Source organism: Drosophila bipectinata, chromosome XL, assembly GCF_030179905.1.
Source record: "Drosophila bipectinata strain 14024-0381.07 chromosome XL, DbipHiC1v2, whole genome shotgun sequence".
Classification (NCBI taxonomy): Eukaryota; Metazoa; Arthropoda; class Insecta; order Diptera; family Drosophilidae; genus Drosophila; species Drosophila bipectinata.
This window is the reverse complement of record NC_091734.1, coordinates 22,960,891-22,976,764: the sequence shown is the minus strand read 5'-3', so window position 1 is coordinate 22,976,764 and position 15,874 is coordinate 22,960,891. Positions and strand designations below refer to the sequence as shown.

The following is a 15,874-nucleotide window of genomic DNA, read 5'->3' as shown; positions in this document are numbered from 1 at the left end:
AAAATTGGTGTTAAAGGAGGTGCTAGAATCCATACCAAAAACATAGCTGACGAGTAAGGATAGTAAAAGATATTTCTGGTCTCTTCGCTCTCACATTGGTTCGATTACAACGTTTCACACTTTCATCGTTCCAAAGATGTTACGATCTAAAAATAGAATTCTCTCTTTCCCTCGCGGCCTGCCAAAATGCCGTGGAACCCGCACTTATAGAGATTTTTACAGCGGGTTCCACTACGAACTAAGACGATGTTTATTTACAATTTTGATTTTACAATTTTGTATTTTTTTTTATTAGATTATAAATTTAAAAAACACTTCTACTGAACTCGTTTTACTGTGCACACCAGCCACGAACTCTACCACTCGGCTATTCCTCATTCGTTGTCGCGCGAAAAATTTCTCAATCTAAAACTTGCTCGTTCCAGCGGGTTCCTCTGCTGGAACCCGCCATAGAAAATTTTCCTTTGTATGAGATGTCCCATCTATGTACTTTATAATCTTTGCTTTCAAACAGAGCATCTCAATAATAAGGCTTTTTTACAATTAAGTAATCTCGAGTGATGTCGCCTTGTGCGTGGCCACCTCAATCAAAGCGATCGCTCATTAACGTCGCTCGAGAGAGCGTCGCTCAGTCGCTCCGTCACTTAATCAGCAAATCTTATTTTCTCTCCGTTTTTCTCTGAGAATAGCTTATTATCTGATCTTCTAAGGGTCAAACCCATTTATTCGCCAGGACCCGGCGGAATACCATGCTGTGTGCTTAAAACTGTGCCATGGCTCTGTACAAACCTCTTCTAAGACTTTTTAACTTATGTATGAATGCTTCTTTTAGAGTAATAATAGAATAATAATAAAAATTTCATAAGAATCGGCCGACTATATCTTATAGCTGCCATATAACTGAACAATCGGAAAGAAAAGGTAGAAAAAAGGTAGGTACCGCTTTTCCTCCTGAAAGCGGTAGGAGTTGGCCCATCCTTGGGTGGTTGATTCTACTGACCCTGATGAATGAAAGACTAAATTTTTTTGGTCCTTCGTCTATACCCTCCCTTCCATGTATACTTTACACTAAATAGTGGGATCTACCCATACTCAACTGCCATGTTAGGATCCGAAGTGCTCTAAATAAAAGAATATGTCTCTTGTTCATTATATATAATTCAAGATATTCAAAAACAAGAAAAAACAATCCATAAGAAAATACAATTCAACCTAAAATTCAAAAAGGAAAGTAAACAAGTCATGGTTTTCCCATTGTACTCAAATTCAATGGTTCAACTCGTCGTGGTTTACTCACTCAGCTTTTCCAACTCTTCATCGATACTTGGGCCCAAAAGGATGAGGTGATTTTAGCTGTTAACTTAAATCCCCCGAATTCCCGAATTTTTGGTTTTGGATGTTCCAGTGAACGGAAATCACATGCGCCGCCGAAAAGAAGGGCTTTTGTTTGATCACAAAAAACAACAAAAAAATTATGTAAAATTTTTTTCTTCCTTTTTATGTCTTCAAATAAATTTATGCAAAGTTAAAACCCAAAAAAATAGTTTATTTTCATTTGTCAGCCCATTGAAAATCGTCAAAATTTGAAATCGATAAAGGAAAATGAAAAGAATATTTCATAATTCCCCTACATAAAAAAGGAAAAAGCATCTCTAAATTGTCGGCAATTCCAAAGATAATTGAAAAATTGGAAGTCATCTTAGCCCGCTATTATTTACTCTTTTTATAAATGACTTGCCCCCTGCTTTAACGAACTCTCTAGTTCTTATGTATGCAGATGATGTAAAGCTTTGTCTTCAGTACAAATCCATCTCTGCCAAATGCAGTCTTCAGTCTGACCTTGATAACTTTCAAAATGCAAACTTATGTCTTTTTATAGTTCTTGCCCTCTGCAGGCTACGTATTTTCTCTATGGGATTGCCTTAGAAAAATTAAATCAGGTTAATAATCTTCGTCTTAAAACTAAAATGTGCCGATCACGTTGCCACAATGGTTAATAAGACTAAAGATGTTCTTGGTTTTATTAAAGGGCGGTCAAAAGAATTTAACAACCCCTATATTACTAAAAGTTTATTTATTTCTTTGGTCCGTCCGTCCCTAATTTAAATCAAGACTGCATAGAATCCATACAAATGAACTTCTTAACATTTGGGCTTAGAGGTGTTAACTAAGATGAAAATTTTCATCTTTCCTCTTATCGAAGCAGACTCTTACTAATAAACTTACTCCCCCCTAACAAATCGTAGGACAATGCTGGGTATCCCTCTTAGTGTCTCCCTCTTAGACCCTCTTAGTCTCTTATTTTCGAACTACAATGGTCTCTACCCTGTCATCTTACTTTCCTTTTCTTCAAATTTAAAAACATGTATTTAAAATTTTCTAAGTAATTCTTCCTAGTCATCTAGACTTTTCGGTTTAGTTAACAACGCGTTTCCCGAGCACTTCTCGGTCGTCTGGGCTTCTAAGCTTTGTGATGAATGCTCACTATTGTTTACTTTGAAAGCCATAGAGAATCGATGTAGTACTAAAAAAAAACAACTAACAGATTCGCAGGCTCTGAGGTTGCCTCCTTAAAATATTAATTTGGAATATAACAATATATATCAAAAGTGAAAAAAATATGAAAATTATTAAAAATGAGGTATGATAGTATTTTAAAATAAATTTTCAACTAGTTCATTTTATTGAGGCTACAGAACTGGTGGTGATCCAAGGAAAGTGGGAAGGGCTATTGCCCAATAGTTACAAGTCGGAGGTAACTCGTCATCATGGTGGAAACGCAATAAACGAATTTATCCTTTGAATTTTCCGCATCTGTGGTACCAAAACAAAGGAAAAAGCACGCGAAACAAAACGCGAAAATTATGAGCTTTTAAAAACAAATGAACCTACTTTCATTACATGTTTTCTATACTTATATTTAATTAAATTAACAATTTTCAATATTTTCCGAAGATTTTGATACCACGTATGCTTATACTATGCTAAGACGTGTGAAAATGACGATTGTTTAATTTTTGGGCCTGTAAGATTTCCACCAACTCGAAAAACATGGCTTCGAAAAAAAATCGTTTGAAAATTTGAACACGCTTGCCACCGGTTCACAAAACGGTCGATGACTTTCGTATCTAAAAGATTTCTACTCAAAAGCACCCTAGGCTTATATGCTCCACTGAAATGAAAGTGACCAAGGTGGTCACTCAAAAACACACTATATTAAAGACGAACTTAAGTGCTAAGATGGATAAGACACTTTATGCGTTATAATTAAGAGACGGTGTGGGTGAGAGTAAAGCTTCTTGTAGCGAGTAATAGGCTAGTGTGCCCAAATGGTGTGTTGAGGGAAAGGCCAAGGTATTTTTTTATTACTGTTTGAAGATTGCCGATCGACTCGCCATAGTACTCTCCCCTAGACTTCATTGGGCAAAACGAGCAGGGAGTCTAACTGTACGTCGGGATCTAAGGTGTTCATTTTTCCGGTGTTCATTTTTCCGGAAGTCCCTTAAGGGCCTCCAAGTCCTTTATTTGGTGGTTCCGTGGTTGAGGGTATGGCTATCGGATATTTTTTTAAATCTACAAAGGCGGGTCTGAGTTGGTTCACTGAAACTTAGACTCTTCGTTCAGCCACGGGATAGGGTGTTGTTTTTCTCTTTCCTTTCGATGACTTCAAACGGGCCATCGTATGATTTTTGCAGTGAGGTGCGATCGGCATCATTCTGTAGCAATATAGGTATGTGGCGTGGTTTCCAATTCTTTAAATATAAATGGAAGACATCATGAATGGAGGTGTCATAAAGTGCCGTTTGTGCTGGAAGGATCTCTTGCATGATTTTTTGCAATTCTTTGACATATTCCGTTTAAGATTGTGCTTTTTTTTTACTCGTAAAATAGCTCTACAGGTAACCTGAGCGTAGTTCCGTATACCAACTGTGCAAGTGTAGCTTGGATGTTTGTTTGTAAGCTGTGTGAAGTCCTAGAAGGATCATTGGAAGATTTTTGGTCCGATTCGTCGGGTTTTTACACTTGATGGCCGCTTTAAAAGTTCGATGCCAGGGTTTGAAAATTCCGTTTGCTTCTGTAGACTTTCTATGACTCCTAGTAGCCTTAAAAAATTCATTGATTAGCTTTTATTCAAATTGTCTGCATTGATCCGTTGCGATTCGAAGCGTTATGTCAAATATGAAGATCCAGGAGCGAATGAGGGCAAATACTTCGGTGGTTGCATTTCTTTAAAAGCTTCTGGCCACCTCGTGTAACGATATTTAATAATAAGGCAGTATTGGAATCGGCCAGATTAAGGTAAAGGACCGATAATATCTAGGTTGATGTGCTCAAATATTTCGTTTGGTAGGGTGAATTGTTGAAGAAATGCACGAACGTGACGGGTAATTTTTGGCGAGGAAAGACGTGATTACAAATTCAGAATTTCCTATGCATAGAAAGCCTAACAAATCGTTTCTTTAAAAAGTTTTGTTGTTGCTTTGCCATGAGCAATGTTTTGTAGCTTCACGATTATTTTTATTCTTAATAGCTGTGGTATGGATAGGGGTATGCTTGAACTAGACATATCGTAAAATATTGAGCGTTTTGTGTAAGGTTGTGTTTTTGTTATAAACTGCTCTTTAATTGGCGAAGTTGTCACGGCGACGCTTTTTCGGGCTTTTAATCGAAGGCATAGACTAGAGGCTTGTGGTTAGTTCGAATGTGAAAAATACAACATTACAGGATGTTGCGAAATTGTTTAATGCCAATGGAAATTGGAAGAATAAACTGGAAGTTCCCAGCCGTATGTGTTATATTAGCTGTACCAAGATGCTTGATGTTGAATAGTATTAGGGAGAAATCATCTATAAAATAAGATCAAAGCTATAAATCTCTGTTTTTTCTTGGCACTTTGGTTAAGACCTTTGGGTTTTACCATGCTTTGTAGTAGTTTAATACCCTGGTGGTCAATTTTGTGTCCCATGAATTTAATTGGATCTTTTCTGAAAACCAATTTGCTGGGGCTTATCGTTATATTGCACTCGCGCAGCTTTTCGAAAACTTGGCGCAGCTGGATGTGATGTTGTTGTGTGTTGGCTGATGCGACTGCTGTACCATTGACGTAAATAAAAACGAATTCATAATCATGTGAATTATTCAGTTTAAAGAGGAGATAGATTTCACTAGATTAAAATTTCGTAAGCGAAATATAAAAGATTTATCATGCTCTTAAAAGGTTGTTAGGGGTCTAACTTAAAAAAAGGTTTTTGGTAAAAAAAAAAAAATCGAATTTCGTTTTGTGGAGCGATACCTGCCAGTAATGATTCTTCTGAAAGAGTCTTCTCACTTGCTGGGAACTAGGAACATAATTAGAGAAAAAATAAACATACCAATGCTATACATAGCTTAATATTTTTTAATTCTTTATATAAAAATACAAGTTAAATTATTAAGTTCATAGAATTAATTCTTATTATATAAATAATAATAAATATTATCGTAATCTTATCTTTCATATCTTACATGAGCTTTAACTGGTTTTTTTTTGTTACCCAATAAATTATTATTTATTGGATTATTTTATAGCCTATTTATTTTGTCGAATGACCATGATCATCATTGATAGTTCAGTTTATGGCGCATTCAGGGACTTAATGTTATGTACAGAAGGGGCAGCCCGACTAAACATTGCGAAGCTAAAGCTCTCGATAACGAAGAGGGCGAACTGACCTAGACATTGCGGAGCTACAACTCTCTAAAGAAAGGCCAATTGAAGTCGAGCGGCCGAGAGAGAGTCGGCTTGCGACCAATTAAGAGATTTGTACATACTTAAGCCCAATAAGTAAACATTACACTAAAACAGCGGCTGCTGCCTGACCCGACTTTCTGTTTTCATTTAATTTGTTTCATATGCAACTCATATTTTTTTTTTTTCACGGTCTTTCAGAATTTAAAATGGCTTGGGCATCAATTAGAGCATCAGTTAGCATTTCTGTATTCATCATAAAGGTTAAAGTCCAGACGACCAAGGGGCGCTCGAGAAACGAATAATTAGTAAATATTAAGCTAGTTGTAATATATTATATATTAAGCTAGGAAGAGTTAGTAAGGAAATTTAAAATTCTTAAATTTGAAGGACAGGCAAGAGAAGTTATAGAGCAGAAACCATTGTAGTTCGAACATAAGACCTTAAAAGGGTCGTGCTGTGCAAATGTCGAACTACAACGGCTAAGGAATAGAGGACTAAAGTTTCTAGTCCTTCTATTAGGAATGCTAAAATTTAAGCATGTTGGTAAATGCTGGCTAGCTACATCCCTATTAATTATGTTATGTAGAAAAACTACACCGACCATTTTCCTAGGATTCGTAAAGCTAGGTAAGTTTATAAGTAAGAGTCTACTATTAGAAGATGGAAGGTGAAGATTTGCATCCCAATTTAGACCTCTATGAGAAAAAGTTAAGAAATTCTTTTGTACGGATTCTATGCGGTCCTGATGTACTCCATATTGGGGACTCCAGACACATGAACTGTATTCCAGTATCGGACCAAGGAAATGAAAAATGTTTTGGTTATATATGGGTCATTAAATTCTTTTGACCACCTCTTAATAAAACCAAGGACTCCTTTAGCCTTATTAACCATTAAGGAAATATGGTCGGCAAATTTAAGTTTGATGTCTAATAGGAGGCCGTTATCATTAACCTGAGCTAATTTCTCTAAAGCAATCCCATAAAGAGTATACGAAGCCTGCAGAGGGCAAAAACGATAAAAAGACATAATCATGCATTTTGATCCATTAAGTATTAAATCCTTAGCTGAACACCATTTTTGAAAGTTATCAAGGTCAAGACTGCATTGGGCAGAGATGGATTTGTATTGAAGGCATCAAGACTTCATAAGGCAGAGATGGATTTATATTGATGACAAAGCTTTACATCATCTGCATACATAAGAACTAGAGAGTTCATTAAAGCAAGGGCAAGTCATTTATAACAAGAAGGGAAAGCTTACTTCGTGCGGAGCCGAAGTTAATATACCCTTATCATAATAAAATAAATTAATTACAATAAAATATCTAAAAAAAAGTACCCAGCTTCTATCTTTAAAATACCAAAGTTGGTATTTTACCAAAAACCATTTTCGATCGTTCAGTTATATGACATCTTTAGAATATAGTCGGCCGATCCTTATGAAATTTGGCATGTCGTATTATTTTGCCAAAAATAACTCAAGTCAAGTGTCAAGTTTTCAAAAACTTTTTTTCGATCCTTATGAAATTGCCATATTATTTTGCCAATATGACATATTATTTTGCAAAAAGTAGCTCTTATGTAAAATTTGAACTCTCTAACTCTAAAAACACCAAATTTATACCATTTCCGATCAATCAATTAAATGGCAGCTATAGGATATAGTCGGCTGATCCGATCCAAATTTTTGCACATTTTTTACCCTTGGAGACCGACAAACACATTGGTATATAAACGAATTGTAGAATTTTGTGGGATCACTACTAAAACTTCAGCTAAACATGAAAAATACGTTCAAAATATAGGCAAAAAAAATGCAATAGTTCATAGTAATATAATAATAACAATAATTATTATTAATATATCAAATTGTATCTCATTTTATAGAAAATACCTTCAACTTCAAAATCCATTACAAATAATTTGAATTTGAACACGTAAATAATGATCAGACCACTTCAAAGTGCGGTTTAGTTGTGAAATATTCGTAATGCGCGCAGCCGCGCTTTACAAATGAGTAACTGATCACATCTTTAAATCTATTTTTAGAAAATCCCGTTAGATATCTAGAAAAATCTGGTTTGCCATGAAGAAGCTTGGACATTTTAGAGGCGATTTGTTTACTTTTCGTAAAATTTTGCCGTTATCAATTTTATTTATTTTTGGCCTATGGGAGCAACCACTGTGGAATGTGTGTTTTGAATTAAGACCCTTTTTTTTCCTTCCATCTAAGTAGCTAGAGATCCACGTTAAAAGGTCTGTAGAGAATCCAAACATATTCAGTTTACTCAACAAGACTGAGTTAATCATCACTGAATCAAATTCTTTACTAAAGTCTGTGTAAATTAAATCGGTTTAATATCACATTCGAAAGCCATCTATGAAAAACGATGTCAACTCCAATAAGTTCGTGGTGGTGGAGCGACGCTTAATGAAGCCATGGTGACAAGGAGAGATGATTGAAGATCGAATGTGTTTCAGATCGGGAGTAACTAATTTTTCAAATAACTTTGGAATTGCCGACTATTTAGAGATGCCTCTGTAATTGGTGGAATCGGATTTTTTCCCTTTTTTATGTAAGGAAATATAAAAGATTCCTTCCACTTAAGGATGTAGTCTCATGTGTGAGGTTGAAAAAATCGATTTTTTTTTTCACATATTTCGATAGTATTGTTTATTAAGAATGTACTGTTTCAAATAAAAATGTAAAATAATGACAGAGATACAGCCCATAATCGAGAGCGCGCCTACACCGAAAAGTATGAGTTTCTCGGTAGCGTCTAAACTTTAAACGCGTTTTTCTCGGAACGACATTTTTGTGTGCGGCGCAGGTGATTCACAAAATTCTATGGTACCGATCTAGCTGAAATTTGGATATGTTGTTCTAAAAAGTAACACCTCTGTCCCGTACTAGAATCATTAATTTTTAATGATTAGTTTTATCATTAATTTAAGATTAAAATTTAAAATTTTTTTTAATATTTTGTTTTGTGAGTTTGCCATTTTGTTGTTGATTGATGAAAATATTTCAGTGCGGGACAGAGCCATAAGCTTACAAAACAATAATCTATTCTAATTTTTTGTTTCGGATGACTCTAGCAGTCGAAATCACCTGCGCCAGGGACCTACCTTTTTTTTTATATTAATACTTTGGCATGCTATAAAGTGTATTAAACTACACAAGAATAAATTAAACAAAATATTTTCAAATAGTTTATGATGCCTATAAAAACATATGTGAAAATTAAAACGATCGCCTTATTTTTTATTACAAACAAATTTTTTTGAAATAACCTCTGAAAAGTAGGCCGGAACATGAGACTACATCCTTAAGGGGAAAAATCGACGTTTTTCAAAAGATAAGTTGAAAAGTCTGAGAAGGGGTTTGCACAGACCCCTGGCACATTATTTTAGCACACAGCCTGGAACTCCATCAAGAGACAAAAAATAAGATTAGTTAATTGAATGTTGTATGCGTAAGGCTAATCTGTCAACTTAGGCGGATAATAAGTTGTTTGAAAAAATTGTGCGAATAGATCAAAAAACGTGGTGGTGGGAAAGATACATGTTTACAGTTTGTGCTTACAAAATTATAAAACTGCTTTGGATCGAGAGTAAATTGTATCTGGCAGCGACGAATATAATTCCTGTAACATTCAGCGTTATGCACGGTAAAATTTGACCGAGCTAATAGATATCTTGATAGATCAATACTACTGCAGGTTTTTTTATATTTTAGTAAGAGCATATTTTTAGTATTTTTTAGGTTAAAGAGACACCTTGTAAACCAAAGAGGATTTGTTGAAGCGGACGGATATTTCCATGGCACACAGGAGTCAAAAAATGTCTTTAAAGTACAGTAAAAGTACAGTTTTCTAAGGTGACATTAAGATCGGTGAATGCCAGAATATCGAACCAATCATATGTATCGATAAGGCTATTAAGTTTGTGAAAATCAGCTTTACGGAAATAGAGAATCTTATTTGTCACGCGTGGAGGCATCTGATCGATGCCAGGAATGGTTTCGATTGAGACCTCCAGCGTGGGATGATATGGATCCTCTGGACTTGAAAGGGGAAAAGCTCTGGAGAGAGCGGTACCATCGGGATCAGATACAAAGCATAAGTCTAAAAGCCGACCTAACGAATTTCTAACATGGTTAATTTGACCTAGGGACATGTCAAACATGCCCGCGGTGAAGTCATGGTGAGTTATAAGTGACAAAGATGGTGAGTTCTCGACGTTGGACCACTTTAATTCAGGGATATTAAAGTCGCCCACAGCGACGAGCTGGTCACGATCATTCATAAGATTAAAAACGGATTGAATAGCGGACAAATGCTGCCAATATGTGGGCGGTTCAGACATAGGCGGTATATATAAACATGTAATGTATAAAGATTTCACGGACAAAATGATTTTAGTGCAAATAAACTCTGTCACCAAACTGTTGTGATTTCACCTCTTCAGAAGCAAGAATGGAGTCTACCGAAATGAGGACTCCACTCCACGTTCGCTGAGGTCGATTTCTTATAAAAGTGGTGTACTTACTTACAAGGAAAAACTTCGGAGCTAAAGATCTCGGACGAATTTTTCTCAGTTCCAGACCTTGGGGTGGCCAGAGATATGAGCGGCTGCTTTAATGTCGGCTGAGCAGGCTGAGGCGGATCAGAAATCGCGGATTTCTTACGCTTAGGGGACTCAGTTAGCAGCTGAAGGCCGCTAAGCTGAATGTCAAGCGCACAGAGCTGGTCATTGATTTTACGAAAACCAGTGATCAGCTCTTTAAATCCATTCTTAGTCTGTCTTATGAACGACCTCATTTCGTCTTGGACAGCACAACAATTATCACAACAATAATGTAAACCAGGGAAATGGCATCCGAAAATGAGGCAGTGAACCCGTAGAACAACAGCTTGAGTGATATAACCATTAAAAGAAATTTAAGCATTTTACGCTTACTTTAAGCTTTTTTCATACCCTTACTATAACTTTTCCATGCCATAACTTTGGTGTTTTTAGACTTAGAGTCAAAGATTTTCTATGAATTCGATTTTTGACAAAATACGACATACCAAATTTCATAAGGATCGGCCGACTTCATATTCTATGACCCAACTTTCGTGTTTTTGAAGATAAGACCTTTAAACTTTCTACTGATTGTATATGTTTCCAATTAATTGGACCTATTAAATTTCATAAGGCATTTCATTTCAGCTGCAATGTAACTGAACGACCAAAATTTTGTATTTGCCAAAAACACAAAATTTGATATTTTGGCTTGGAACTTTTCTTTTAATTTTGTAATCTTATAAATTGGTTTTCTAATAAAATTCTTATAACGATTGACCAACTATATCCGCTTTTATTATTCATATCCGATTTTATCTGCAAGGGTATATCAACATCGGCTCCTGCCACTTTCCTTTTAGATTAAATAAGACAAATGAATTAATCTCTTCTTACCATTTGGAGGGATGAAAAGTATATGTCTTTTTTCGGATATGTAGAAGTATAATGGAAAGTATAGTACAGAAGTATAATGACTAACACTGCGACAATTTTATGTAAAAATTAACATAAACATATTTAAAAAATTATCAGTCTGTTATCATCCGCTAAAACCGTTATTTATCATATACACAAATACATATTGTACATACATTCCTCTTGCAAGTACATTTTCCCGCGCTTAGAATATACGTTTATTCATATAAAATTCATATATATGTTTCACAATTAAATTTTTGGCTCTGAGCGCACAAATCGGACAGATCGTTAACGCCACGCGGAATTGTTTGTTAAGTGATTAATCGTTCGAAACTTTATATAATCAGGGATGAACTCCAGCGGTACAGCCAGTAACAGTAGCACCCACTACAGTCCGTTCGGCAATTTTAAAGTGCAAGGTGTAAGATATTCTCCAGGACTTAAACAGGATCACTGCGATCTGCTTGAATCGCTGCCCACTCCACCCTAACCAACGGAAACTTCACAATACAAGTGGACCCAGGGCTGGGTTGGAGCATTCTTCCAACCTTCTTCTTCTCTCCCTACCTTAAGCGGTGGATACTTCAACTCGATTTTCTCAACAATTGTGGGCGGCATTCCGCATAAAAGTAAGGTCGAAAAGCTGCAGTGGTTTTAGACATGCCATCGGGACTCAGCCTTAGAAGCAGTTTGCTTCATGGGAGTCTTCAAGGTATTCATAGGTCATGATGTACCGCTAAATTTGTTGGAGAAACAATTTACCATCGATTAATATTTTAGGCTCACGTGAACGAGATTCTAGGCCTAAGTCTATTGAAAGGTTGCTTAATAGCAGCTCTTCGAGGGCTTTCGAACAACATATGCGAGACTTTTAGGATTTGGGTAGGAATTTTCAAATCGCCGACTGCATCAGTATCCAAATGCTCCTTCAAAGGTTGGTCCTAGCTACCCAGGCTAAGTTGGCGTTGCTAATGCAGCAATGCAATTAACTCCCTAGAAGCCATCCACTCACTTTGGCTAAATGGAGGGGTGAGGAAAACGGTGATAAGGCATTTAACAAATTTATATGATGATTCCTGACCAAGCCTTGGTTTCTGCACACATTATGGCTGATTTCCCGGAGCAAAGAGTTAACGGCTGCCCGGTCTTTGCAAAGAGTCTGTCGTGAATTTTTGTGGGCCCGTTTATTGTAAGCCAGATATTTTCGAAATAAGGCGGCTGTAAAATGTAACTTTTTCACTTGTTTTGCCACTAATGCCGTTCACCTTGAGTTTGTAAAAGATCTATCCAGAACTGCACTTCTTGCAGGCATTGAAGCGGTGTATATGCACCCGTCGATAGCCGCAAAACATTTGGTCTGGCTCAAGAAGCTGCTTAATTTGTCATAATATTGGTTTTATATTCTTTTAAAATAAATTTTAACGTTTCTTAAAACCATTTTCAAAAAATTCGACCTAAAACCTTTAATGTTAAAAGTAATGTAACTTTTTTTTTATCTACAGGAATGTACAATGTGGTACTCTGCAATGCAAGGAAGGGGAGCGACAACCGGTAAATGATGGCATCGACCAGCTTTATTCACGAACTATCATTTCAATCAAAGGTCAGGAATACGAATGCAAGTATGTAAACAGCCAATAATATTTTTATAAATTCAATAAAATATTACTTAAAATGTTAAGGGCAACGAGCGGACAAGTGGGCACCAATAGTTACCCACAGCATGGCCTAGTGATGGATGGAACCCCATGTGGTGATAATTTGATTTGCCTAAACCAAACGTGTGTCAGTCTATTTCCGTATGTAGATCAAACAAAGTGCCCAACAAATAGTCGTGGTCAAGAATGCTCAGAACGTGGCGTAAGTTATTAATAAGCCAATAGCCTTTTTATTTAATCATGTATATTGCATTACCAAAAATGTTTTAAATATTATTTTTCAGGTTTGTACCAATACAAACCGTTGTTTTTGTGACATGGGATGGGGTGGCACAGATTGCAATTCTGTTGTGCTACTGACCACAGCTCCACCAACTGAACCTTTGCCCACTCCAGAAAACACTATAAAAATGGAAAAAAAAGAAACTCCATATGGTAAGAAATAACTATGCTGTAAGGTTTCATGACGTTTAAACGTTTAAATAAACTAACTTAAAGCTACGTGATAATTAAGAGAATTAAGTATTGAAATTTTATAGGGAATGAAACCGAGGCCAGTAGTAATTTAAGTCCATGTATTTTATTGCTATGAGATTCATATACGATTTTTCAATAAGGTTTTCAAAATAATAAAAGCAAGCTTGGCATATGTTAAGTTTCATTCCAAAATATAAATTATTGAAACACCATTATGCAAAATAATTTGGCTTGCCATGCTATATTCCCAATATTTGAAGTTCTTATGTAAATTTTATTAGAATTATAAATACGAAATATAATAATCTAATAGATTTAGTATTCTGACAGGTATTTAAGTGTGCTGCAATTTGTTTTAAGTCTATTCTTTGAACAAATGTTGAAATAGTTTGTTTAACTTATTTAAATGAAGTATTGCCGTATTTTTAAAATAGGTATATAAAATATAAAATTTAATTCTTAGAATTTAGTTTTTCGTCCCTAAGCTAACGTAAAACATACAATTCAATTTGGCAACATTTTGTTTAACAAATTTATTTAAATAGAGGGTAAAAATATTGACTCTTCAACAAGAAAGAAAGTTTCGGGCGAAGCTTATATTTATGTAACCTTGCAGATATTTTAAATTTAGCTATCAAATAACTTCTCAATAAGTCGCCAACTTCAAGCTCTGCCGAATTTTATCATAAAATTAAATATATTCACAGTATAATTATACCCGGTACTCATAAAAAAATTGTAAATTTATATAACGCTACCTGGATATTATATTTAGAAGATAAAAATATTAATTTCAGTCATCTTTGTCTCTCTTATTTTTAAAGCACGTAGATCTCAACCACGTCTCGACATCTTAACTTTCTAGTAAAAGAAATTATCAAAAAATATGTGATGCCAAATTACTACAAGAAAATTAATAAAATAAAACGATTTTTGAATCATCTGTTGCTTAAGTAAAATAAATAGTTGAAGAACAATCCAGAAAAGTACCGGATACCATAAGGTCTGAAAACGCGACTGTCATTCATTTGACTGTCAGTCTGTCATTTCCTTTCTTTTATTCTTCACAGCGTGGGCTTTTGGATGTTTCGCTGAATAACAAATTCTATATTTTCAAGGGTTTATTATAAAGGCATTTTTAGTCCCCAAAATATTGTGAATTTACATTACATCGCGAAGAAAGCTTTATTTCAAGAAAATTTCATGAAAAAAATAAAATGTTTTAAAACATTTTGTCATTTAATTTGAAAAATATTCAATAAGGACTTAAAAATAAAAGCAATTGGGTATAAGGTCCGTAACAGGGTGCGTAACCCAGATTGAACTTAAATCATCATCCCATACAAAGAATCTTATACTCAGCAGATATGCAAGGATCGGCCAAAGTATAGCTAACAACGTTCGGCCCAGCATCGGAATTTTAAAGGGCCTTACATATGTATTTATTTTTCTTTAAATTAAGGACTGCAAGAGAGCTGTGAGATTACAAAAATAAAAAGATGCTGATGCTCAGCCAATACCCGAGAATCGCCCTACCATGGGCTATAAACGCTCGACCAAGTATCGGTTTTTTTAGACGGTATATAACTTCCCTATCCTTATGCCAGATTTTAAATTTTTGTACTGCACTAGTCGCCGAGATTGATTTAAGCATGTATTTATTTTTTTCAATGAACCCTGCCAATACGAGCTATGAGGTTAAACAAGAAAGGAAAGCTAACTTTGGGCGGAGCCGAAGTTGATATACCCTTGCAGTTAAAACCGGACGTATATCGCAAACATCGAATATAGTTGGCCGATCCTTATAAGAATATCATAATAAAACCAATTAATTTCAATAAAATATCTAAAAAAAAGTCCCAAACTTCTATCTTCAAGAACACAAAATATTGGTATTGGTATTGGTTGGTATTTCTACCAAAAACCATTTCCGACCCTTCAGTTTGCAGCTATAAGATATAGTCGGCCCATCGTTATGCAATTTTAGTAGGTCAGGTTAACTAACCAAAATAAAATCTGTACTAAGTTCCAGCTTTCTATCTTTAAAAAAACGAAAGTTATACCATTTTCAATCAATCAGATATATGGCAGCCGACTTATGTACTGTGTGCCAAGGAAAAAAGGGTGTGTGCATAGTTTCAAGTCGATAGCTTTAAAACTGAGAGACTAGTTTGCGTAGAAACAGACAGACGGACATGCTCATATCAACTCAGGAGCTGATCCTGATCAAGAATATATATATTTTATAGGGTCGGAGATGTCCCCTTCACTTCGTTGCACACTTTTGACCAAAATATAATACCCTCTGCAAAATTTTTTGTTCCAATGTTCCCGCGTTGGCTTGATAGCACAGAGGCATGAAGTCAATCCAATAAAAAAGAGAACGTCGGCTTAATTCGTAGTGGGATGTTATTGAGAATATTTATAATGTTTCATATCATTCATATCATTTTATTTAATACAAGAAATCTAACTTCAGGCGAAACCGAAGTTGATATATCCTAGCAATTAAAACC

The 15,874-nt window shown here is 35.4% G+C and overlaps 1 protein-coding gene across 13 annotated transcripts in view; it reads left to right on the top strand.

Annotated features, from left to right (window-relative positions):
* mmd (disintegrin and metalloproteinase domain-containing protein mind-meld) overlaps positions 1 to 15,874 on the top strand; it is a 747,894-nt gene that overhangs the window by 508,980 nt on the left and 223,040 nt on the right. For 12 of the 13 annotated variants that reach the window (XR_011443137.1, XR_011443136.1, XM_070281095.1 and 9 more), the window contains exons 18-20: positions 12,726 to 12,845; positions 12,906 to 13,083; positions 13,166 to 13,316. Coding sequence is in view for 11 of the 13 variants with exons in the window: in XM_070281095.1 (XP_070137196.1) it covers positions 12,726 to 12,845; positions 12,906 to 13,083; positions 13,166 to 13,316 (449 nt within the window). In the remaining 2 variants the exon portion in view is untranslated. Of the gene's footprint in view, positions 1 to 12,725; positions 12,846 to 12,905; positions 13,084 to 13,165; positions 13,317 to 14,182; positions 14,269 to 15,874 lie in introns of those variants that run through there. The other variant, XM_070281226.1, reaches the window with a different exon arrangement.